This window comes from Scyliorhinus canicula, chromosome 14 (assembly GCF_902713615.1).
Source record: "Scyliorhinus canicula chromosome 14, sScyCan1.1, whole genome shotgun sequence".
NCBI lineage: Eukaryota > Metazoa > Chordata > Chondrichthyes > Carcharhiniformes > Scyliorhinidae > Scyliorhinus > Scyliorhinus canicula.
In genome coordinates, this window is record NC_052159.1 from 73842395 (window position 1) to 73868245 (window position 25851).

Consider the following 25851-nt stretch of genomic DNA (forward strand, 5'->3'; position numbering starts at 1 on the left):
TGGTCCATTTTTTACTTAAAATTTGGGGTACCCAATAATTTTTTTAATTAAGGGGCAATTTAGCAATCAACTTACCCTGCATATCTCATGAGTTGTGGGGTTGAGACCCGCGCAGACACAGGGAGAATGTACAAACTCCACACAGACAGTGACCTGAGGCAATTGGTCCACGTAATCGGGCTTCTTGGCAGCCGATTTGCTGGGACCTCCCTTGCCACCCCCCCCCCCCCCCCCCCCCCCCAACAAGGTCGAGCAGCACTTAAACAGCACTTGCTCATCCAACCCCTCTCAGCTCACAGTCATGGTGCTGAGAAGACCTGCCCCATGATTCAGGGATCCAGACTTGCGGAGGCTCCTTGATGCCGTGGAGGACATGAGGGATGAACTGTTCCCCCGAGGGTCGCGGAGGGTGAGCCACAGGCCAGCCAGTGCTCCTAGGACAAGGTTGCGGTGGCCGTGAGCTCGTGGAGTCTGACCGGGAGCCTGGCCTCCAGTGTTGGAAGGTCAATGACCTACACCAGGCAGCACGGGTGAGTAGACACCAATACCGCACCCCCCCCCCCCCTTCTCTCTCTCCCACCCTCGCCCCGAGACCTTTCTGGCCCAGGCGCGCATCTGCTCCCCAACCTTTCATGCGGTCACCAACCCTCTCTTCACCTACCTTTCTGCCTTCAACTCCCCCCAACTTCTTTCACACCCCCCCTCCCACCACTGTGAATCACGCATGCGGCTAACGATGTCCTGTCTGTGTCTCCGTAAGAAAAGCTCTCCCACAATCGCCTGGAGAGGGCTCAGACTGACAGGAGGGCGGCGGACATATGAATCCTCACCACCTTCGAGGAATGGGCCCTGGAAGTTTTGGGGTGGCCGAGGACAGAGGGTCACCAACGGGGGGCTGGCGGAACCGCAGAGGTGAGGACCGGAGGACCTGTCAAACGTGAGTAATTATTGCATTACTGACTGACCCATCCCTCCCACTGACCCTATGTCCATTCTGCCACAGGTCCTCCAGCCGACAGCGATGCCCCATCCCAGGTGCCCACTCTCCTGCCTCCCAGGAGAACACCTCGGAGGAGAGCTCCGAGCATGCCACGATTGACGCGTCACAGCTGTCATCCCCACTCTCCACCAGCGCAGATACACACAGCCCAGTGCGAAACATTAATGGACAGGCTTCTGGGACACAATCTGGTGAGCACCACACTGCTGCTGATGTACATCAGGTGGAGGCAGCTCCCAACTGGGTCCCAAGCTGATGCTGAGCCTCTGGAACAAGCTCTATGGGCACTGTGCAAGTGGAGAGGGTGCTCTGTGCCAACCCAGACCCGTCCCATGTGGGGGGTTGCAGGGGGGATGGTGGTCATCAGCTTCTCCAAGTTCCACCCCTCTGATGAGGCTGCACCTCGGAGTCAGCACACGGGACAGGGCAGCACAACTGGGGAAGTGTCGCTGACAAGGGCTCCAGAGCCCCCTAGAGGATATCCGCCAGCGGCATCAAAGTCCATGGGACGTGGCAAGCAGCTGGTTTGCTCCACCCCAGATGTGCATCCTGGGGACACACCTAGATGTAGCGATAGATCAAGGCAGGCTAAACACGTCGAGGATCACTGGGTGGGGGATGGGGGGGAGGGGTTGGAGGGGAGAGTGAGGTGGAACCATCGGGAGAGTGGAGCATTGTTGGATGCCTGTGACACATTAAAAACCCTTGACCACCATTAGTATTACGCCTCTGTCACTTTCTTCCGCAATGCAGCCCAATCTTCGAACCCTTGGTCCATCTCTCCAGACATCGCCCCCAGGCATCACCCCCTCCCCATAGCACTCACCCACTCTCTGACTGTGGACATGTCCCATTTAGGCAGTCAGAAAAGCTTGTGAGAGCCTTTGCTCAGGCAGGTTCAGAAGTCAGAAATGCTAGTGGACAGATTAAATACTCAGAAATCACTGATGTAGGGTAAAGTGCCGTGTTCTGTATTTTGCATCATTACATGCAGTAACTTTTGCCAAATGAAATAAGTAAATTTGATCAGAACGCTCAATGCTATGTGTGCTCAACTTAGTGTGAAATACAATTCATTCAAATCTCCCCATACTTAATCGTAATTTGGTCAGCTGTAGGAGAGTTTGAAAAAGAGAAAAGAAAGCATGCATTTATATAACACTTTCCACACTGGACATCTCAAAGTGCTTTACAGCCAATGAAGTACTTTTGAAGTGTGGTCACTGATTGTAATGTAGGAAATGAGGTGCTCAAACAGCATTTTAAACATTTTGGCATCAGAGAGAGTGCAGTAAAGATTTACGAAAATGGTCTGGGAATGGGAGATTCAGAAATCGAGGATAGAAAGGCAAAGCTGGGACTGTTCTCCTCAGGAAAGCCTGAGAGGAGATTCAATAGAGGTTTTCAAAATCATAAAGAGTATGATTGGACAGAGTAAACAGTATACACTGATATAACGTGACTGGTAAAAATACCAGAGGTGACATGAGGAGAAAACAGCAAGTATTTAGAATCTGAAATAGACTACCTGACAGGGTAGTGGAGGCAGATATAGTTGTGGATTTCAAAAAGGAATTGGATAATTATCTCAAGAGAGAGGATTTGAAGGGCCATGGAGAAGGCCATGCTGAGTTACTCTTGCAGAGAGCCTGTATACACACATTGGGCTGGATGGTTTCCTTCTGTGTTGTAACCATTGATGATTTTATTATTTAAGAAGATGACACATTGTAAGGAAAGTAAAATGTAAAAATCGGTATATGTGCCAACTTCCTTGTTTACTTCTAACTTCAGAAGAATATGACTTCAATTTCTTACACCCTTTTTTCTTACCTGCATTTTTTTTCTTTCATACAATATTTTATATTATAATTTGTAAATATTGGCTATCTGCTTTGTATCTTGACTGAACAATTTAAATAACTGATCAAAGTTAAGTCTAGCATTTGGAGTTTCTAGTAAGTTTTGAATCATAATTCACAAACCAACTATGACACCGATACAATTCTTCAGATACAAGTTGGATCCCATTAATTATAGCTACCATAAATTAGGGAAAGTTAATTAGGTAAATACATTTTAAACAAGATGGGTTCAATAACATTGATATTTTATGATTGCAGCTCGGAATATTAGTGGTATCTGATTGAAGTAGATATTTTCCTCAAACAAATTTTCAAAGAAAAATAGTAGCAATATTTACAATGTGATTTAACATAACCTCCATAAAGTATGAAATATATTTTGTGGAAGTAACATTCCATTGTTGAAGAGCATTTATGACATTATCCATATTTAGATCTTCTCCACCTAATTTGTGCTTACTGACTTTGCGATATGTATCAGGAGATAGAGACTGTAGCACCTCAGAGGACAAAATGCAAGTGTAAACCCCTAATATGATTCATTTTATTACAGGTTTTGATAGTTTGTTAGCTTTGCTGGATACTGCTGCAGATATTAGAGCTTACTTTCAGTGCGTATCAACCCTTGTGCATCTCTTCGTGTTTCAAGTAAGATATTTGCCGGAAATAATAATAATGACATCACTTATGTTATGATGTATATTGGAGGTTCAAATTTATTGTGTCCCTTATGTCTGAGCATTTAGTCATCCCCAGATTGTCTAGACAAATATAACGGGTTGGATTCTCCGTAGCCCGACGCCGAAATAGTGTTTGGCGATTGGGCGGAGAATGGATTTTCGTGCTGAAATCAGGACTGGCACCAGTTTGACGCCGGTCTGCCATGCTCAGCCCCCTTCAAACTAGCGTCATCATGACTGCGTGCCATTTAAAAAAAAAAAAAAAAATTTTATTAAGGTATTTGAAATTTGTTATCACAGTAACAAAAACAATGACATCAACATGGTGAAATAAACATCCCCCCCCCCCCCCCCCCAGCACAACCTTTATACGCCTCAACCATACAACAAGAATACACCCCCCCCTCCCGGAATGCTGCATCTGCTGATCTTTTTAATTTTCCCCGGGAAAGTCGATGAACAGCTGCCACCTCCTGGTGAACTCTACCACTGACCCCCTTAAGGCAAATTTTATTTTCTCAAGACTGAGAAACCCAGCCATGTAACTAACCCCGGTCTCTACACTCAGGGGCTTTGAGTCCCTCCACATTAATATGATCCATCTCCAGGCTATCAGGGAGGCAAAGAACTGGACGTCGGCCTCATTCGCCCCCTGAACTCCCAGATCTTCCAACGCTCCAAAGATCGCTACCTCCGGACTCGGCACCACCCGTGTTTTTAGCACCGTGGACATTGCCTTAGCAAAACCCTGCCAAAACCCTCTAAGCTTCGGGCATGCTCAAAACATGTGGATATGATTTGCTGGGCTTCCCGCGCACCTATCCTCTACCCCGTGGCGACTAGGGGCTTTTCACAGTAACTTCATTGCAGTGTTAATGTAAGCCTACTTGTGACAATAAAAATTATTATTATTATACAAAACACCCACCTTGCCATCAATATTAGGAAAAAGTATCCAGCAGCTGGTGAATGCTGTGTGGTATTTATTACATGCATTAGGTACGGTACATCTACAATTAGATTTTCTCTTCAAGTCATCAACAACTGATGCATATCATCATCAAATTTTATTTCAAGGTAAAGTGTATCACTTCACAGTAATATACAATATGGTGAAAACATTTGCTATTTCAGCCCAGCAACTTCAGGGGAGAAGAGTTCACACAACTAGCTGCGAATTTCCAGTTGAGATGGAACTACTTCCTGTCTGCGATAAGTCGTGCTTTAACCCTGTCAAACGCGGAATCATTTGGTGAGACTTGCCTGTGAAACTAATAACTTCAATATATCCATGTTTTTCTAAGTACTGAGTATAGATAATTAGCTTTTTTAAAAAGAGGAAATTTCTTGATTATTTTTACCATCCCATTCACAAGGGGCTGGGAGGTGGGCGAGCTGGTGGAAGAAGACAGCGAGCACCCAGTGGGCAGCTGATTGAGCCATCTATGTTGGGAGGGCTTGTCACTGAGTGGGGAGATCATCAGGTAACACTGACAACCTCCCAGCAGGTTCCAGGGTGGGGTCCCAACCTGATGAGCGCTCCATGGCCCATGGAGAAGCATCCCGGCAGCAATTGCTACCGTCATATGAACCATATGCGCCACTTTAGACTGGTTGAAGCTTAACCTCGCACATGACACATCCACCTTCACACTCCCCAAACGCGTAAGCAAACATGACCTTTTAACCGGCCCATTCAATCCCTTCAGGTTCTATGTGACCAGCCTGGTCTTGGGGGGGGGGGGGGGGGGGGGGGGGGGGGGCACCCCGCCCCCTTCCCCTGTTGATCAGCCATATCCCTTTTTGAGCCAGCCCGCTTCGCATATCGCTTCAGGCTCATCCCTGGATGTCCACAGCCATCGATCCCTTCCCAACTACTCCACACCAACCACACCCATGTCAGCAACTGTCCCCCCTTTCCCCCACCCCCACCTTCTAACAAAATAATAACCCTTTCCCACCCCATGCCTTCACCTGGCAACCCCCCACTTCACTCTTGTTAACGAGCGTGCTGAGCTAGCCTGGTGGCCCCCACTCAAGGCCTCCAACCACCTCTCCTCCCTCCAGTTCCCCTCCCCGTGTACTCCCCCCTCCTGCATCACTCCCACCTCCGCCACCGAGACCAACTGCTCCTCGTGCACCCCCACCGCCTCCTCTACTTTCTCGATCACCTGGCTCTTAGACTCCATCATCTGTTCAACCCACTTGATCCCAGATCTCAGCGGTTCCACCACCTTGGCCAGGTCTTCCAGGGTCTCTTTCCTCTGTTGCAGGAACTTATGGTTCAGAAACTCTACCAACTGCTCCATCAACTACTGGGCGGGCAGCCCCCCCCCCCCCCCCCCCCCCCCCCCCCCCCCCCCCACCTTGTCCTCTGCCATCTTTACCTGTGGCGCACCACAAAGACTCTCTTGTTCCAGCTGCATTTTCTTTCTTTCACCACCTTTTGTCCGCTGATCCATCCACCAGCTACACCAGAGAAGTATTACCTCTCCCGGGCACTCCTATACCTTTTGCCCCCAAATACTGTGCCTTTCCGGCAGGAAAAGACTGAAAAATCTGCCTTGAGTGGGAGCCATCAAATGTGCGACCCCTCACTCCATGGCCCCCACCGGAAGTCCAAAAGACCTAAAATTTTAACAGTTTCTCCACAGATGCAGCCGTAACCGGCTTATATTTCCAGCGTTTTCTGTTTTTATTTCAGATTTCCAGCACATGCAGTATTTTGATTTCTGGTTAGCATCTTTTAACTTCTAAAGAACAAGTTTATTGTGGAAGGAACAGCTTTTCATCAAAATTAAACTTTTTAAAAATGGTGTAAAATTCAGACCGGTCATGATCTCTCACTATTACATATGCTATTGGACAAGGTCCTTGAAATTAACAAAAGATGTATCCTATTAACCATTGATTCTAACATCATAGTGCTAGTTAAGGCACAACAAAGAACACTACTAATTCACATACATACATTTATGAATTGTTGCCAGTGATATGGTATTCTTAAAGGAAAGAGTAAACATTACATTTAAACAATCTTCTGATTGCACACTAACAAATGAAATGTTTAAAATGAAATGCAAGGTTATAAAAGCTCTTTTGGGAACAAATTCTGCTGCTGCTTGAAATTTTAATATTTTCTGGATTTTTGTTGTAAAGAGCTTGATCTACCTTAATTTAAACAAAAAGGATTAATTATATACCATGATTTATAATGAGTTTTTAGGCTGAATGAGAACAATTTCACAAGATTCTGATGCTTTATAATACTCCCATATCTGTTATATAATAGGATCGTGGCACTTGGTAAATCTTCTCATTTCTGAGTACTTAACTCATGTACTTCAGTCCTACATGGAAGAAGAAATGGAAAAGTCATTACCAGAAAGCATGGATCAACTTTCACATGATGCAATTCAGGAACCAGACTTAGACTCTGTTCTCAAAAAATATTCAGTACCATCAGAGTCTCTTAATGTAAAATCAGAACAAACAGGTGACAAAGACCTTAACCTGCAAAACATCACCATCAAACCTTTGGGCTTTAAGGTTGATACGTTGACTGGCAACAAAGTAAGTTTGTCCTGGAGTCTGATTAATAATAGCCAAATTCATAGATTCATAGAATTTACAGTGCTCGGAGGCCACTCGGCCGATCGAGTCTGCACCGGCCCTTGGAAAGAGCACCCTATTTAAGCCCAAGCCACCACCCTATTCCAATATCCCAGTAACTCCACCTAACCTTTTGGACACTAAGGGGCAATTTAGTATGGCCAATTCACCTAACCTGAACATCTTTGGACTGTGGGAGGAAACCGGAACACCTGGAGGAAACCCACCCTGACGCAGGGAGAAAGTACAAACTCCACACAGTCACCCAATCCGAAATTGAACCCAGATCCCTGGAGCTATGAGACAACAGTACTAACCACTTTGCCACCATGCTATCCTATCTACTGTGTCTACCCTAATTCTACTATGAAAATAACTGAAGCCAAAAGCACTCAGCAATAGAAAATAGAACATAGAGAAATAAAGCACAGAACAGGCCCTTCGGCCCATGATGTTGTGCCGAACTTTTGTCCTAGGTTAATCATAGATCATAGAATTTTGGACACTAAGGGCAATTTATCATGGCCGATCCACCTAACCTGCACATCTTTGGACTGTGGGAGGAAACCGGAGCACCCGGAGGAAACCCACGCACACACGGGGAGGATGCGCAGACTCCACACAGACAGTGACCCAAGCCGGAATTGAACCTGGGACCCTGGCGCTGTGAAGCAATTGTGCTATCTACAATGCTACCATGCTACCCTTAAGAACAAATTAATCTACACTCCATTATTCTACCATAATCCATGTACCTATCCAATAGCCGCTTGAAGGTCCCTAACGTTTCCGACTCAACTACTTCCACAGGCAGTGCATTCCATGCCCCCACTACTCTCTGGGTAAAGAACATACCTCTGACATCCCCCCTATATCTTCCATCATTTACCTTAAATTTATGTCCCCTTGTAATGGTTTGTTCCACCCGGGGAAAAAGTCTCTGACTGTCTACTCTATCTATTCCCCTGATCATCTTATAAACCTCTATCAAGTCGCCCCTCATCCTTCTCCGTTCTAATGAGAAAAGGCCTAGCACCCTCAACCTTTCCTCGTAAGACCTACTCTCCATTCCAGGCAACATCCTAGTAAATCTCCTTTGCACCTTTTCCAGAGCTTCCACATCCTTCCTAAAATGAGGTGACCAGAACTGCACACAGTACTCCAAATGTGGCCTTACCAAGGTTTTGTACAGCTGCATCATCACCGCACGGCTCTTAAATTCAATGCCTCTGCTAATGAACGCTAGCACACCATAGACCTTCTTCACAGCTCTATCCACTTGAGTGGCAATTTTCAAAGATCTATGAACATAGACCCCAAGATCTCTTTGCTCCTCTACATTGCCAAGAACCCTACCGTTAACCCTGTATTCCGCATTCATATTTGTCCTTCCAAAATGGACAACCTCACACTTGTCAGGGTTAAACTCCATCTGCCACTTCTCAGCCCAGCTCTGCATCCTATCTATGTCTCTTTGCAGCCGACAACAGCCATCCTCACTATCCACAACTCCACCAATCTTCGTATCATCTGCAAATTTACTGACCCACCCTTCAACTCCCTCATCCAAGTTATTAAAGAAAATCACAAACAGCAGAGGACCCAGAACTGAGCCCTGCAGTAACTGGTAACTGGGCTCCAGGCTGAATATTTGCCATTCACCACCACTCTCTGCCTTCTATCAGTTAGCCAGTTTGTTATCCAACTGGCCAAATTTCCCACTATCCCATGCCTCCTTACTTTCTGTATAAGCCTACCATGGGGAACCTTATCAAATGTCTTACTAAAATCCATGTACACTACATCCACTGCTTTATCTTAATCCACATGCTTTGTCACCTCCTCAAAGAAGTCAATAAGACTTGTAAGGCAAGACCTACCCCTCACAAATCCGTGCTGACTATCCCTAATCAAGCAGTCTTTCCAGATGCTCAGAAATCCTACCCCTCAGTACCCTTTCCATTACTTTGCCTACCACCGAAGTAAGACTAACTGGCCTGTAATTCCCAGGGTTATCCCTATTCCCTTTTTTGAGCAGGGGCACGACATTCACCACTCTCCAATCCCCTGGTGCCACCCCTATTGACAGTGAGGACAAAAAGATCATTGCCAACGGCTCTGCAATTTCATTTCTTGCTTCCCATAGAATCCTTGGATATATCCCGTCAGGCCCGGGGATTGTCTATCCTCAAGTTTTTCAAAACGCCCAACACATCTTCCTTCCTAACAAGTATCTTCTCGAGCTTACCAGTCTGTTTCACACTGTCCTCTCCAACAATATGGCCCCTCTCGTTTGTAAATACTGAAGAAAAGTACTCGTTCAAGACCTCTCCTATCTCTTCAGACTCAATACACAATCTCCCGCTACTGTCCTTGATCAGACCTACCCTCGCTCTAGTCATTCTCATATTTCTCACATATGTGTAAAAGACCTTGGGGTTTTCCTTGATCCTACCCGCCAAAGATTTTTCATGCCCTCTCTTAGCTCTCCTAATCCCTTTCTTCAGTTCCCTCCCTGCTATCTTGTATCCCTCCAGTGCCCTGTCAGAACCTTGTTTCCTCAGCCTTACATAAGTCTCCTTCTTCCTCTTAGCAAGACATTCAACCTCTCTTGTCAACCATGGTTCCCTCACTCGACCATCTCTTCCCTGCCTGACAGGGACATACATATCAAAGACACGCAGTACCTGTTCCTTGAACAAGTTCCACATTTCACTTGTGTCCTTCCCTGGCAGCCTATGTTCCCAACTTATGCACTTCAATTCTTGTCTGACAGCATTGTATTTACCCTTCCCCCAATTGTAAACCTTGCCCTGTTGCACACACCTATCCCTCTCCATTACTAAAGTGAAAGTCACAGAATTGTGGTCACTACCACCAAATCCAATATGGCCTCCCCTCTGGTCGGACAATCTACATACTGTGTTAGAAAAGCTTCTTGGACACACTGCACAAACACCACCCCATCCAAACTATTTGATCTAAAGAGTTTCCACTCAATGTTTGGGAAGTTGAAGTCACCCATGACTACTACCCTGTGACTTCTGCACCTTTCCAAAATCTGTTTCCCAATCTGTTCCTCCACATCTCTGCTGCTATTGGGGGGCCTATAGAAAACTCCCAACAAGGTGACTGCTCCTTTCCTATTTCTGACTTCAACCCATATTACCTCAGTAGGCAGATCCTCCTCGAACTGCCTTTCTGCAGCTGTTATACTATCTCTAATTAACAATGTCCCCCCCCCCCCCCCCCCCCCCATCTCTTTTACCATCCTCCCTAATCTTGTTGAAACATCTATAGCCAGGGACCTCCAACAACCATTTCTGCCCCTCTTCTATCCACGTTTCCGTGATGGTCACCACATCGTAGTCCCAAGTACCGATCCATGCCTTACGTTCACCCACCTTATTCCTGATGCTTCTTGCATTGAAGTATACACACTTCAACCCATCTCCTTGCCTGCAAGCACTCTCCTTTGTCAGTGTTACCTTCCCCACTGCATCACTACATGCTTTGGCGTCCTGAATATCGGCTTCCTTTGTTGCTGGACTACAAATCCGGTTTCCATTCCCCTGCCAAATTAGTTTAAACCCTCCCGAAGTCTACTAGAAAACCTCCCTCCCAGGATATTGGTGCCCCTCTGGTTCAGATGCAACCCGTCCTGCTTGTACAGGTCCCACCTTCCCCAGAATGCACTCCAATTATCCAAATACCTGAAGCCCTCCCTCCTACACCATTCCTGCAGCCACGTGTTCAACTGCACTCTCTCCCTATTCCTAGCCTCGCTATCACGTGGCACCGGCAACAAACCAGAGATGACAACTCTGTCTGTCCTGGCCTTTAACTTCCAGCCTAACTCCCTAAACTTGTTTATTACCTCCACACCCCTTTTCCTACCTACGTCATTGGTACCAATGTGCACCACGACCTCTGGCTGCTCACCCTCCCCCTTCAGGATCCTGAAGGCACGATCCGAGGCATCCCTGGCCCTGGCACCTGGGAGGCAACATACCTTCCAGGAGTCTCGCTCGCGACCACAGAATCTCCTATCTATTCCCCTAACCATTGAATCTCCTATTATTATTGCTTTTCTATTCTCCCCCCTTCCCTTCTGAGCCCCAGAGCCAGACTCAGTGCCAGAGACCTGGCCACTAGGGCCTACCCCGGTAGGTCATCTGCCCCAACAGCATCCAAAACGGTATACTTTTTTTGAAGAGGAATGGCCACGAGGGATCCCTGCACTGTCTGCCTATTAGTTTTCTTTCCCCTGACTGTAAACCAGCTACTCTTGTCCAGTACCTTGGGTGTGGCTACCTCCCTGTAACTCTTCTCGATAACCCCCTCTGCCTCCCGGATGATCCGAAGTTCATCCAGCTCCAGCTCCAGTTCCCTAACACAGTCTCTGAGGAGCTGGAGTTGGGTGCACTTCCCGCAGGTATAATCAGCGGGGACACCGGTGGTATCCCTCACCACCCACATCCTACAGGAGGAGCATGCAACTGCCCTAGCCTCCATCCCCTCTTACTTTACAGAATATAGCTGCCCTGTAGACAAACTGGACCTCTGCCCTCCGGCTCTGCTTCCAGTCAGCTGCACTCTCTGTAAACTTCTGGCTCCTTTCTCACTCTTTGCGGAAATGAAATGAAAGGAGCACCTTACTCCCTCCTCACCTAACTCCTTCAATCACCAAACTCTCACTGTAGCACTCAAATGCACCAAGTTCAGCACTCCTTCAGCACTCAAATGCACCAAGTTCAGCACTCCAGTGCAAACAAAGTTTGCACTGTAGCTGGATCCTTTTTATACTGTGAAACTAGCTTCTGAAAACTGGCCTAATCCAATTAACTAATTAACAATGAAAGGGAAAATGCTGGAAAATCGTTTCAGGTTCCAGCATCTCCAGTAATTTGCTTTTAACTAATTAACAAGCTCCAGCTGCAAGTACCTACAAGTAGAACCTTGTTTAAAGCTGATTCAAAATTCACCTTCTACTAAACCAAACAGCAACTTTTAAGTTAATTATCTAAATAAAATAAATACTAGACTTTAGATAAAAATGAACCCTTATACTCCCTCAGTCACCAAACTCTCACTGTAGCACTCAAATGCACCAAGTTCAGTACTCCAGTGCAAAAAAAATAAAAATAAAATATTTACGTATAAATTGGACAGCAGCTTCCAACAAGCACACATGCACAGCTAAACATGACAATCCGGAAGTTGCACTAAGCTTGCAAAAACACCATTTTGCTATCTGCCTCCCCAGTAAATAACATGGTGTTCCTGTAATAATGGGGCCAAACATGTCACAAAATGTTAGGCTTTCCCATTCCAATTAAAGTACCCTTACAACAATTTGTACTTATATAACATCTATAATGTAAAACATTCCACGGCACTTCAGAGGAGCTTTATAAAGCAAAATTTGATACTAAGCCAAATAATGTGGTGTTAAAACAAAAGGGTAGGATTTTAAAGGAGAAAAGAGAGGTAGAGAGATGCAGAGGTTTTAGGCTGGAATTCCAGGGCTTAGAACCCAGGCAGCTGAAGATGGAGAATAATTGAAATCAGTTCAAAAGGCCAGCATTCGAGGAGGATAAATATCTCAAAGGTTTATGGGATTGGAGATTAGATATAGGGAGGGCCGAGGCCATGGAGGAATTGAAAACAATGATGAGAAAACCTGCTACAATCCACGTGGTGGGAGTGATATTGAATCAACCCTGTGTCTGTACTCACTGAGTGTCTCCACTGGAAAGAGGAAGAGCATGTGTGTGGTGTCCTTTATATATGGGTTGGTGTAATGCCCCCCTGTGGCAGTGTCATCTCTGTGTGTATCGTGAATGCCCATTGGTCGTGTCCTATCTTACTGACCTATTGGTTGAGTGTCTGTGTGTCATGTCTCTCGTGCTCCCTCTAGTGTCTACGTGTACTTACATTAACCCTGTGTGTATCTACAGTGATGCATGTAGAATGTGGAAAGCTGGCCAAGAGTACATTCACATAGTCAAATACAAAGGTAACAAAGTCATGGATAAGAGTTTCAGCAACAAATGAACTGATGAAATCAGGGGCATGGATGAGCGATGTCATGGGGTGGAAATACGTGGTCTTGGTGATGACACTGATACGTGTTCAGAAGCTCACTTCAAGGTCAAATGTGACATCAAATGTGTAGAGAGTCTGGTTTAGCCAGTTGCCAAGGACAGAGATAAAATCAGTAGCGAGGGAGTTTGTAGCAGGGACTGTAGATGATAGCTTAATTCTTCCCAATATTTCTGCTCATCAAGCATTCTTATGATTTCCTTCCCTAAAGGGCATTAGTAAACCAGATGGGTTTTACGACATTTGATGTCATAGTCACCATACTGAGACAAGCTTCCAATTCCAGATTAAAAATCAGATTTAAATTCCACCAATGGCCATGTACCCCCAAAGTTAGGCCTCAGCATTAGCCCAGGCCTCTGAATTACTAGCTCAGCGACTAGACCACTGCACTACCAACTCCTCATTTGATAACTGATGCTGTGTTCCAGGGAGCAGAATGTAGATGGGAAATAGAGGGGGGGCCAAGGATAGATCCTTGAGGGACATGAAAGGTAACATTGCTGGAGAGGGAACAGAAACCAGTACAGGCTGTACTATGAATATGATTAAATAGATAAGAATTGAACCACTGAGAACAGTCCTACCCACCTGGACAACAGTGGAGTGGTGTTGGAAGGGGATGGTGTAATCAATTGTGCCAATGGCTGAAATAGGTTACAAAGGATGAGGAGGGACAGTTTATTTCATCGCAGTCACGCAAGATGTCTTTTGTGGCTTTGATAAGAGCTGGTCTGTACTTTGGCGATCCAATAGTGGGGCAGAGACCTGATTGAAGAGATTCAAGAATAGAATTCCAGGCAACTTGGGCACAGATTTGAGAGGCAACAACATGCTTCAAGGACTTGGAAGAGGAAAGGGAAGTTGGAAATGGAAAGTTGTTTGCAAGGATGGTGGAGCTTTTTAAATAGAGGGGTGATGGCCCAGCTTTTCTTTAATACCTGATATTTTAAGTTGTCAAATCAATCAGCACTGTGATCAATTACCATATCAGAATTGAATACAAGTTTCGTGTTGGCAGAATATATTATACAGGCTGCAAGAGAATGGAGTCGAAAACCATAGTTCGACCTATTATTAACAATTGTATTCATTTCAGTACAATATCTCATGCAAAATTTAGTCTTTTTGAATTGAAAGGACTTTATTTTGTCACTCTTGCCTCCCACCCCACGTTCTCAACCCCCACCGTCACAGTATATGGATAAAGATTTAGCGGTGACAGCAAGTTAATTGAAATAATCTTGTGTGCAAAGCAATAATGATGTCCTGAGACTGTTCAACAAAAATGAATTTTCATTTAGACTCTGCTGGTGGATATGGCTCAAACCATCCAACATGTCTTTTCATTCACAAACAAGGCTGTTGTCACCCACATAGGTATTGTGGTGGTGGTGGGGAAATGAGAGGGGCCAAGGATGACAAAATGTGAGTCAAGCTGCAAATCTAGTTCAATTCAAAGGGACTAAATTTTGTCTGAACATTATGTGGTATTTATTGCGGATAACAATATTGGCATTCTGACTTTGATTGAAACCTACTCAACTTGTGATACTTTGTTCCTCACTATAATTTCCACTGCCTGTCCCATCTAAACTGCCCTAGTGGAGGTGTAGTCCTTATCTCAAAGTTAAAATGGTCTTTCCCTCTACACTGTGGCATCTTCTCCTCCTTCGTACAGCTCACCTTGTTCTATTCATCTTGCCTCTTTTAAAAAAAAATGTTTTTATTAATGAATTTATATATATACACATCAAACACAACCAAAACCAAAAAAAAACAACCAGGAAATCACATAAATAAATAACCAACACCCTCACGCCCCATCCTCCCTGCTGTTACATTCCACCCACTCTGCCTCTTTTTTTAACCCCACCCACTCTGCCTCTTTTTTTAACCCCAAAGTATTCCCCCTTCTCCCCCTGCTGACTTCTTAACTATCCTTGAAGAAGTCGATAAACAGCTTCCATCTCCGGGCAAATCGCTCCACAGACCCTTTCAAGGCGAACTTGATTTTTTTTCCCCAGCCTAATGAATTCCACGTGGTCTCTCACCCACACTCCCAGTTTTGGCGGCCCCGAGTCCCCACCCCCACACACACATCGCCCATACCCTTCCTCCACCCCCTCAAAACACCTGCTCATTCTGGCCACCATCATATGCACCCTGTGGACTACTTTAAATTGAATGAGGCTAAGCCTAGCGCACAAAGAGGATGCATGACCCTCGTCAGCACCTCCTCCCATAACCCAGCCTCCAACACCCTCTCCAGCTCTTCCCCTACTTCCGCTTAACTTCTCCTATTGGGGCGCCCTCTCAGTCCATTAATTCTTTGTAAATTTCTGACACCCTGCCCTCACCAACCCCTGTTTTTGACACCACCTTGCCTTCGCAGCCCTGCGGGCAGCAGGTTAGGAAAGGATGGCACCTGTTTCATCACATATAGTTTCGCGCCTGGAAGTACCGGAACCCATTCCCACTGGGCAACTCGTACTCCTCTACCAGTCCCTCTAAGCCCGGGAAGCTGCCACATAAATAGGTTCCCAAACCACTGTCCCCACACCCTCAGGGCCATCACCACTACCAGACCTGTGGAGTACCTGGCTGGCGGGAATGGCAGAGGCACCGTCAATAATGCCCCTAAACTAGTGTCCTTACAAGAGGCTGCCTCCATCCTCTCCCACATCCCACACTGACTCTTCCCCCCACTACCCACCTTCTGACCATGGCTATATTTTCTTCCCAGTGGTAGTTCATCAAATGTGGCGAGGCCAGCACCCCCCCCCCCCCCCCCCACCCCACGCCCCCGCTGCAGCAGCACCTTCTTCACCGTGGGGCTTTCCCTGCCCACACAAACACCAAGATCAATGCATTCATTTTCTTAAAGAAGGCCTTTGGAATAAAAATCGGAAGGTTCTGGAACACAGATAGAAATTTTGGGAGTACCTTCTTCTTCACGGACTGCACCCGCCCTGCCAACGACAATGGGAGCACGTCCCACCTCTTAAAACTCCCCTTCATCTGCTCCCCCAACAGTGCCAGATTCAATTTATGCAGCTGCTCCCGTCCCCGCGCCCCCAGGATGCTCAGATACCTGAAACTCACCCCCACTACCTTAAATGGCAGCTCACCCAACCTCCTCTCCTGCCCCTTTGTCTGGATCGGAAAAACCTCACTCTCCCCCATGTTCAACTTATAACCAGAGAATCAGCCGAATTCCACCAAAATGTATTCTTAATTAATCAAGCTTAATTATTCAATTATCCAATTCCAAAATAACCCAATAAAATTATTTTGGACAAGACATTACAATAAGGCAAGATAGTTCCAGATATAAATTATTTTTTTTTTAAAGGATAAGTATATTTAACAACATAATCAACTTATACAACTTAGGATAATCAGGCTGCTAAGAAGTAAAGTGGCCCTCAAGTTCCTTCGTGGATAGCAAATCTTTCAAATGCTACCTCGTGCATGTCCTAAGTCGCTCAAAGACAGAGCAAAGATGTTGCATGGGGCTCTTACTTTTAACCCCGAAATAATTATTACCTCATCTCGGCCCATGTCTGCGTAATTCTATAATTGGTTTAAGTAAATTCTTTTAAGTACATTTTGACTATCTGTCTACATTATTCATTCAAAGGACCAATCTATGTTTTGCAATGAATTTTCTTGTAAGACTTTGCACAATTGTCTATTGTCCAATCTCAAGTCTTGAGATGGTCAAGGCTAGAGTGTGCTGAGTTTAGCAAATATCTGATTTGATGCTCATTCAAAAAGCAGATTCTTACAGCAGTATTTTTAAAAAATGAATTTACGGGATGCGGACACCGCTGGTTTTATCATTTATTGTCTATCCCTAGTACCCTTCAGAAGATGGTGGTGAGTTGCCTTTTTGAACCGCTGCAGTCCCTGAGGTGTAGGTACACCAAAAGTGCTGTTAGGAAGGGAGTTTCAGGATTTTGACCTAGCAACAGTGAAGAAATGGCAATATATTTCCAAGTCAGGGTAGCACCTGGCCCCCAGTGATGCAAATTTAAAATCCTCATCCTTGCATTTGAAGCCCTCCATTGCCTTAACTCTCCCTATCTCAATAACCCCTTCTATGTTATCATTGTGTTACAGATAGTTATTGGCAATGACAAAAACACCACTTTCAATCTTCAGAATGTTTAAAAAGCTAATTTGCTTTAAACCTTGTGATTATTTCTTTCAGTTAATTCAGGTGTTGGTTGAAGATGAGCCAAGTAAAAGTACTCTTAAACTGAATCTGTCATTGGGGAAGAAAGCAGTTGTCACTTTAAAGAATGGTCAGACATTTGAAATCCACACTTCCAGGATGCAGCAACATGTTGCTGGTGATGTTCAAACATAAGTGACATATTGACTCTATGTACAGTGAAAATTTTCAAAGTACCAAAACATCGCTGTTGAAAGACAAGTATGCCTGGGAATGGAGTGATTCCATTATTACTTACACTGATGTGTAAAGTTATCCATTTTTAGAGATAAGATTTATTTTTAAATGCACAATTTTTAATGTATAATTTACAAAGGTTTGGTAAGTCGATAAGAAATGGAGCCAAGGATTGGGGAATCAGGATGGGAAGTTGAACATATTGTGATATGATTCAGTGTTTAAAACTTTTATGATTCTGAATAGAAAATCAATTGTTCATCAAAAATGCCTCCATCCATCAATACTCTGCCCTTTAAATGTAAGAATGGAGCTGGAGTTTTTGATTTGTTTCTTTTCTTGGGAGCTGATGTAACCAACATGTGCAACCAAAATTCATTTATATAACGTGTTTGTTAAAGGTAACATTAAACAATCAGAACCTGAATAAGATTTCCTTTATTTTCAATTATTTTGATAATGACTTATCAACGCTATAGTATAGACCCTATTTGGTGAAGTACTGAGGCAAACAGGCTAAAAAGCCTCAAATATGTTAAATTAGCTGATTCTATCCAGGGTAGTGGTGGGAACAAGTATTAATCACAGAATATACAGTGCAGAAGGAGGACATTTGGTCCATCGAGTTTGCACCAGCCCTTGGAAAGAGAACCCTACTTAAGACAATGCCTCCACTCTATCCCCATAATCCCACCTAATATTTTGGACACTTAAGGGGCAATTTAACATGGCCAATCCACCTAACGTGCACTTTTTTGGTCTGTGGGAGGAAACTGGAGCACCCGGAGGAAACCCATGCAGACACTGGGAGAATGTGCAAACACCACACAGTCACCTAAGGCTGGGATTGAACCCGGGTCCCTGGAGCTGTGAGGCAGCAGTGCTAACCACTGTGCCGCCCCCATATTAACCTGTATTAGTTCCTGAACCGTGGGTTAGCGAGAAAATCAGTTGCCATTCCAACTCCAGTAAAATTACCACATCTACTGTACACGTTAGGTAAAAACATATACACATACTTGAAATGAGGATTTGATACTTGTGTGAGATACTAGAAGACTACCGACACCCTGTAGAACAATTCCCAGCAAGAGTTAACCCTTCAGTAGAAGAGAGGAAAAAGAAAACAATTTTTTTTTCAAAATGTTTTCCAGCTGGAACAAATCGACCACTTACTATATGTATTTTCACGCCAATCACCGCATTACTTTACGTTCACACTCTTCCCTCTGCTAGTTACCATAAATGCTTGCTCATTGTCACTCTTCCATTCCGATTACATTGTCACAACTGGGATTTTCTTTCAACTGAGAATGCTGAACTTGAACCAGGTAGCATACCAACCTTATCCAGTGATGAGCCAATATAAAACCTTAACACCTCAATTAGAGTAAGTAATGGGTGAACTATTGGAATAATACTAAGGCTTTAGAGAAGTTACAAGGCAGGTTTACCAAAACGCTGCCTGATATGAGGAATTTTAAAAATTAGGGCATTTTCTTGCTGCAATACTAATTTAGAGGCCAAAGTGATGCTGTTTAAAGAACAAAAATATTGTACAGGGTAAATGGAGGCAGACTCTCTCCAGCAGTAGAGATGTACAGAATGAGGGGCCAGAGATAAAGTTGTAAATATGAGAGATTTAGAACAGAGAGCAAGATAAACTTTGTCAAAGAGAGCTGACAATTAAAGGTTGAGACAGAAACTATACTAATATTTAAAGAGTATATTTGATAAGTGGATGAAGAAAAAAGGATGGAGGAATATAGGCAGTGGCGGACTGGGTCTAAAAATATTGGTTGCCAGAAGACAAAGGGGGCCCACCCACAACTACAATGCTATCATTTAATTTTCGTAACGAATAAATAAAATTTTCAAAAAATACATATGGAAAAAAGGGTACAATTAAAATTTTTGTGGAAAAAATGTGTATTTCTTAGTAATTACAGTGTACATGTACTGTACATATTACTGGCAGTAGATACCAGATGTAAATACAGAATATTATAATTGAATTTTTTTTAAATTTTAAGTAATTGGTTGATATTTTTAAATAGTTTACTGCACAATTTACACATTAACAGATAGTTCAAAAGCACAATAGAACATTGCATGCAGTCCACTATATTAAGAGCAATTGTTTGTGTTCGCTAGATGATTGTGCGAATCTGCCAATAATTGCTTCTGCATCCAATTCATCTAACAATTCCTTTTCAATGGATAGCAACATGTATGATTCCAAATTTTCCTCAGACAGCGAATTTCTTAACCTTGTCTTTATGATCTTTAGCTTTGAAAATGTCCTCTCACATTGGACTTGAGTAACTGATAGTGCGCAGATAACTTTATAAAGTTCATAAAGGTTATCATATGCCTTGTCATGAAGTCTGTTAGATGCCAGAATTTTTAGTACACACGATGGGCAAGTGCTGCAAATTTTACAATTGTTGCAACTGGAATCCATATTCTCACCATCATTAAGCAATAGCTTTAATACATCAAAGTTTGAAGCAAAAGAAAACAATTCCAATATTACTTGATCTTTGCTGATTTGTGGAAACAGCTTAATAATACTTTCCAATGCTTCATCTTCAAGGCCCTTCTCTGCAATAGTTTTAAACTTTGCTGGGTCCAAGCAGGACAAATCTTTATACAACTGTTTGTGTTGTACAAAGCGTGATTCTAGTGACTGGACAATGCGATCCATTATTAGGTTAAACACATTTACTCGAAAATCAGCTAGAGAATCTGAGGAATTTCTTTCATCATCAATAAGCTCATCTGCCATTCTTTTCTTCTCCCTCTGCCTCTTAACTGGCAATGCTGTTTCCAACGCATCAATTTCCAATGTTTGATTTTCATCCATATTCATCTGTGAAATCCTGTCATTACATTTATTTACAAATTCCAAAGCCTTGCTGTGAACGTTATCAAATGTACCAAATTCCATGCAGTAAACATATCTAAACCACTTGTCTGTAGATAACTTGATAATGGGGTTGTGGTTTCAAATATATACAAGTAAGTAAATGCTGTCAATGTGGTTTCAAACTTTAGAAGACTTTGAAGTAAAACATTTGCTTCATGTTTTGTTTTTGCATCAAACTTTTCTGAATCTTGTATCATTGATAAGCATGTCAATAGATTTACGAAAGTACTGGCAGCGGCATCATCAAAACGTCCAAATATAGTTGTTGCTGCATTGGATTTTCCTGACCATCTGGTCTCACCAATTAGCTTTAATCGTTTCATTTTTCTTGTCCTAGATGTTTTCCAACAACTTCTATCCATACAGCCATTCTCTTGTATGATGCTTTCACAAAAGTTGCTATATTCTGGAGCAAATTGAAAAAAGAAACTGCAGGCACACAACATTTTGTTGTTTCAGTTATCACCAAATTCAAGACATGGGCATAGCACCATATATGAACATGTTGATCAGCCACATCAGCAATTTTACTTTGTAAACCATTATACTGGCCATGGTAGCTTGCAGCGCCATCTGTGCTATCAGATAAACATTTTTGGGAGTTAATTTTAAGATGCTGTAATGTTTCAATCAATAGATCAAAAAGTCCCTGTCCTGTACCATTATTACTTGGCACAACTGAAAGTAGTCGCTCACAGATAATACTTTTAAGCACATACCGAATAATAATGCTAAACTGATTGATGGATGAATTATCTTGTGTTGAATCAACCTGAATAGAATAATATTTTGCTTGAGAAACTTCATGACTAATTCTTTCTTGTATCATATTCTTCATAATTTTGATTAACCTGTTTATAGTTGTTTTACTCAGGTATGTAACAAGTCCACCACGGCCTTTACTTTGAGCCTTTCCTTGTTGCTCTAATCGTTTGATTCTTTGTTTAGACTTGTTTTGCACTGCAGAAACGTGAGCTGCCATAATGGGGTGATATTTTGCCATCAACTGCACTGTAGCTAAAAAATTGCCATGATTCAGAACCTCAATATCTCGAGTGTAGGCCGATTCATTTCTGTGACCTCGAAAAGGAAGTGCTTGCTTGCCTAACATCTTTATGATGTCTATAATCCTCATGACAATACCTCTCTGCTTCAATACTTCTTCTTTCCTTTTAATCAGTGATGCTGCAAAAAATGTATCTAAGGTGCCATCATTAACCACACTGATATATTGCTGAGGATTTCTGACATGTGTTGTTGTCGATTCATATAAAGTCAAGCTCTGGCTAATATTCCTGTAGTCACAAAAGCCACGTACAAAGTGTGATGGATTACAAGTGTTGGGAAACTCAAAGGCTAAGCAGTATGAACAATATAAGCATCTATTTTCTTTGTTATATGTTAGCCATTTTCTTGGGACTGAGTCATTCATAATTTTCCTCTCATACAAACGAGCATCAAATGGCAGATCATCAAGTGGCTGAAGTGGATGTTCAGCAAAAAACTGTTTTAGCTTTGCTCGTGATGGATATTGGAAGATTCCAGTAATTGATCTTTCATTTCCTTGCGTAGGTTCATTTACAGGATGTGCTTCAGAAACCAAGTCATTTATGCTTGAAGGAATATCTGATTCCCTGTCACTAGTTGAAGCTATGTGTTCAGATGTTGCAACTACAGGCAGTACAGATACCGGAACAAGGAAGCCAGAAGAAATATTGGGCCTGGGTTGATTAGTAATGGATGCACTTGTATTTGTTTCTACATTCAAAGTAGCTCTTCTCTGTTCTTGTAACTCGCATGTCATTGCATTATCACCATGAGCATTGTTTCTTGCTTCTTGATTATTTGTTGCAGAACTGGATATTGATGTGGATTGTGCTTGTGGTATTATAAACTCTGTAATAGGCCTGCATCGCTTGGCTGATTCCTTCCTTTCTGCTTCTTTTTGTTCTTTGCGTTTTAGTGACCCAGATTTATGCTTTTTCTTTTCCATGCTGGTAGGGGTAATATTCCTAAAATAAAAATTTAATTAAAAATAGCCCACATTGGTAAAAATGAATATTGATGATTGCAAGAATAACTTGAAGGAACGCCAGATAAACCCCTACATGATAAAAAATATAAAATAACTTACTTACACTTCAATAGGCTATGTTCATTAGTCAATACTACTCTGGCCTATGCAGCTTCAGAAGAGGAGACAATCCACTGTCCAGTGTTCACACCAGCAAGCAACTGAGACAACTGTCGAAACTTAGAAGTTTGGTCCGACTATAGTAAGACATTAAGAATGGTCCCACGACCAAAGTTAACATGTCCAGTTTGATACCAGTGTAGTGTTACAAGTCGCAACCCTTTGAGTTTACCGATCATGGCTTATCACTTCAATATCTTTAACCTCATGATTCACGGCCAAAGGTACCGCTTCTCCTTTTCGGTGACCTCACGGCCCTATGTACTGCTTGATATCTTTTCAAGTTGCCGACCATCTCAAATCACGAACTGTAACTTTATCTTTAAACTCACACACTCTTGCTGAAATCATGGATTTCCAACTATGTCCGACCCGGGTAAACCATCCCCCCCCCCCACCCTCCCCAACTCCTTTTCACATCTGTTTAACACTGCTTCGTTCCTTCCTACACTGAGTGATTATTTGATTGTTTCATTATTGCATTTTTATTTGGTATTGCTCTTTTTAAAAACAATTATATTTTATTAAGTTAGAATACAAATCTCAGGAAAGGAGTTGGAGATTTATTTATCTAATTAATTATAATTTTTAAGGGCCCTTCAGAGATTCACGGGCTCTCCGGGCCCCGGACCGATGTACCGGCTGAACCAAGACTACTGCTTGATATCCTTTGAAGTTGCCGACCATCTCAAATCACGAATTGTAACTTTATCTTTAAATTCACACACTCTTGCTGAAAACATGGAATTTCCTTAATTATGCCCGACCCGGGCCCCCCTATTCCACATCCTTCCACTACCTCCCCTGCTTCGTTCCTTTTCATGCACTGCTTATTTGTGTCCTGTTCTCTTTTTTTTCTTATTCCTTTTTATTACTAAAACAGTTGTCTGTGTTTGTTTCTTTATTGCATTTTTATTTGATATAGGGGGCCCACTTCATCAGGGGCCCACTTGCCATCGGGCAAGCTGACAACCTGGCCAGTCTGCCACTGCTGATAAACACCCTGTCCTGCAGGCTATACCGCCTGCTGCGAGTGGCTATGGGTTTGCAGTCTGGAGTGAGGTTAGCAACGAGTGGAGGTAGGGGTCCGCCGAAGCTGAATGTGAGGCTTTTGAGGTTGCACTGGAAGTCGAGTCCCAGTAAGAGTGGGGCGTAGAGTTTGGGGAGTACGTATAGCTAGAAGTTCGAGCAGCTAGCGCCCTGAATCGTTAGGGTTGCGGGGGTGCGCCCTTGGAGGTGAACAGAGTGTGAGCCCGAAGCGAGGGAGATAGTTTGCCGTGCAGCGAAGATGGGGAGCAAACAGTGTCTTACCAGATCCGGGTGTACGAAGCTCTTGGTGCTCCCGGAGTCAAAGAGGCACGGTGTACTGTACCCGTTGATTTTAACGGTCATCATAGAGTTGCGGAGGTGTTTCGGACGCGATTGGTCCAACGTGACCGCGCTGAGTTGCGGGTTGTCGGCGGCTCGATCAGCTGTGCTGGAGTGGCCCCGTGATAACTGTCCGCTGAGGTCGTATTCGTCGAGGTGAGGTTCAGAGACTGGAGAGGATGGAGCCCATGATGGCGGCCCCCATGAGTCGCACATGGCCGGCCGCGTGGAGTATTGCCAAGATGGCGACCCCCATGAGTCGCACGTGTTGGATGGGGGAGGAGTTGGCATACGGGCTGCAGCATTACGGGGCCTGCAAGCCTGTGAGTTTGGGAAGCGAGTGCTCTGGTTTGGAGTAGGAGTTTTTTTCGCTAGGCATACTCGGGCATAGTGTCCTTTGCGACCGCAGCTGCTGCAGGTTGCGTTGCGGGCCGGGCAGTGCTGCCGTGTGTGTTCGGGCTGCCCACAAAAATGGCACGCTGGAGCTGCGTTGTGGGTGGGTGGCCACGCGGTGCGGGCTGGGGCAGTCGCTGGTTGGAGGCCCATGATTGGGTCGCTTGGTCCGCGGGGAACGAGGTGAGGCTGCGGAACGAGACCTCCATGGTTGTAGCTAACTCTACAGTGTCCTCCAAGTTCTGGGGCCCTTTCTCAAGCAACCGCTGGCGCACATAGTTGGACCTGAGCCCTGCCACGTGTACATCCCGGACAGCGAGCTCCATATTTTGGGCGGCTGTTACAGCCTGATAATTGCAGTCCCGAGCTAAGGCTTTTAAATCGTGCAGGAATTCTTCCATCGACTCCGCGGGGCGCTGGCGGCGGGTCGTAAAAATGTGGCTCGCGTAGACTTCGTTGATGGGCCTCACGTACATTCGATCGAGCATTGCCAGGGCCTTTGTACACGAGGTAGTACAGTTACGTTGAGTGGAGATACGGTGGCTCACCCTTGCGTGCAGTAGGCTGAGTTTCTGCTCCTCTGTAGTTTCTGAAGTGCTTGATTCAGCCAGGTAGGCCTTGAAACATCTGAGCCAGTGTAGAAAGATTTATTTCGCCTCTGCAGCCTGTGGGTCGAGTTCTAGTTGGTCAGGTTTGAGGGCTGATTCCATAGAAGTTTTCTTCAAGTTTCCTCAGACTATTAAAGTCACAAGACACGTGATTGGAAATGAACAGTGGTTTTAATAGTCTTACAACTGAGCCTGCCTGCAACGAGATGAACTGAGAGCAGGTTTACGACTGCAGAGCTTTATAGTTCCGGTTAGTGGGAGGAGCCATGGGAGGAGCCATGGGCGGAGCCAAGGGTGGAGCCCTGTACAAACTCCTCATCTCCCACTATGGGCAGAGCCACGCAACGGCTCGTATACAGAGCCCACAAGGACACAATACACGTAAGGCAATACAGTGTGAATTAACGAGTTATATAATTCACCACACAGTGGAAGCAGCATATGGGGTTGGAGAAGGCATCGGTGTGGGCACTTATATCTGATAACCACTGATTTGCTCCGTGGGTGGGGGGGGGGGGGGGGGGGGGGGGGATGGGTGGGGGGTTCCAGAGGTGACACCAGGTGGGGATTGAGAGATTTGGAGATCTTTTTATTGATGAGGGCTTCCCGGGCTTGGAGGAGTTGGAGGAGTTTGAGTTGCCAGGTGGGAATGGGTGCGGAGATAGGTTTCGACCTTCCTG

At 44.3% G+C, this 25851-nt stretch overlaps 1 protein-coding gene across 3 annotated transcripts in view; it reads left to right on the top strand.

Moving 5' to 3' along the window:
• LOC119977859 (DNA-binding protein RFX8-like) overlaps positions 1 to 18089 on the top strand; it is a 77643-nt gene extending 59554 nt beyond the window's left edge. For all 3 annotated transcript variants that reach the window (XM_038819120.1, XM_038819122.1, XM_038819121.1), the window contains 4 exons: positions 3419 to 3513; positions 4680 to 4797; positions 6838 to 7118; positions 17479 to 18089. In XM_038819120.1, the coding sequence (XP_038675048.1) occupies positions 3419 to 3513; positions 4680 to 4797; positions 6838 to 7118; positions 17479 to 17637 (653 nt within the window). In that variant the 3' untranslated portion in view covers positions 17638 to 18089. The remainder of the gene's footprint in view (positions 1 to 3418; positions 3514 to 4679; positions 4798 to 6837; positions 7119 to 17478) is intronic.
• Positions 18090 to 25851: the final 7762 nt, after the last annotated feature.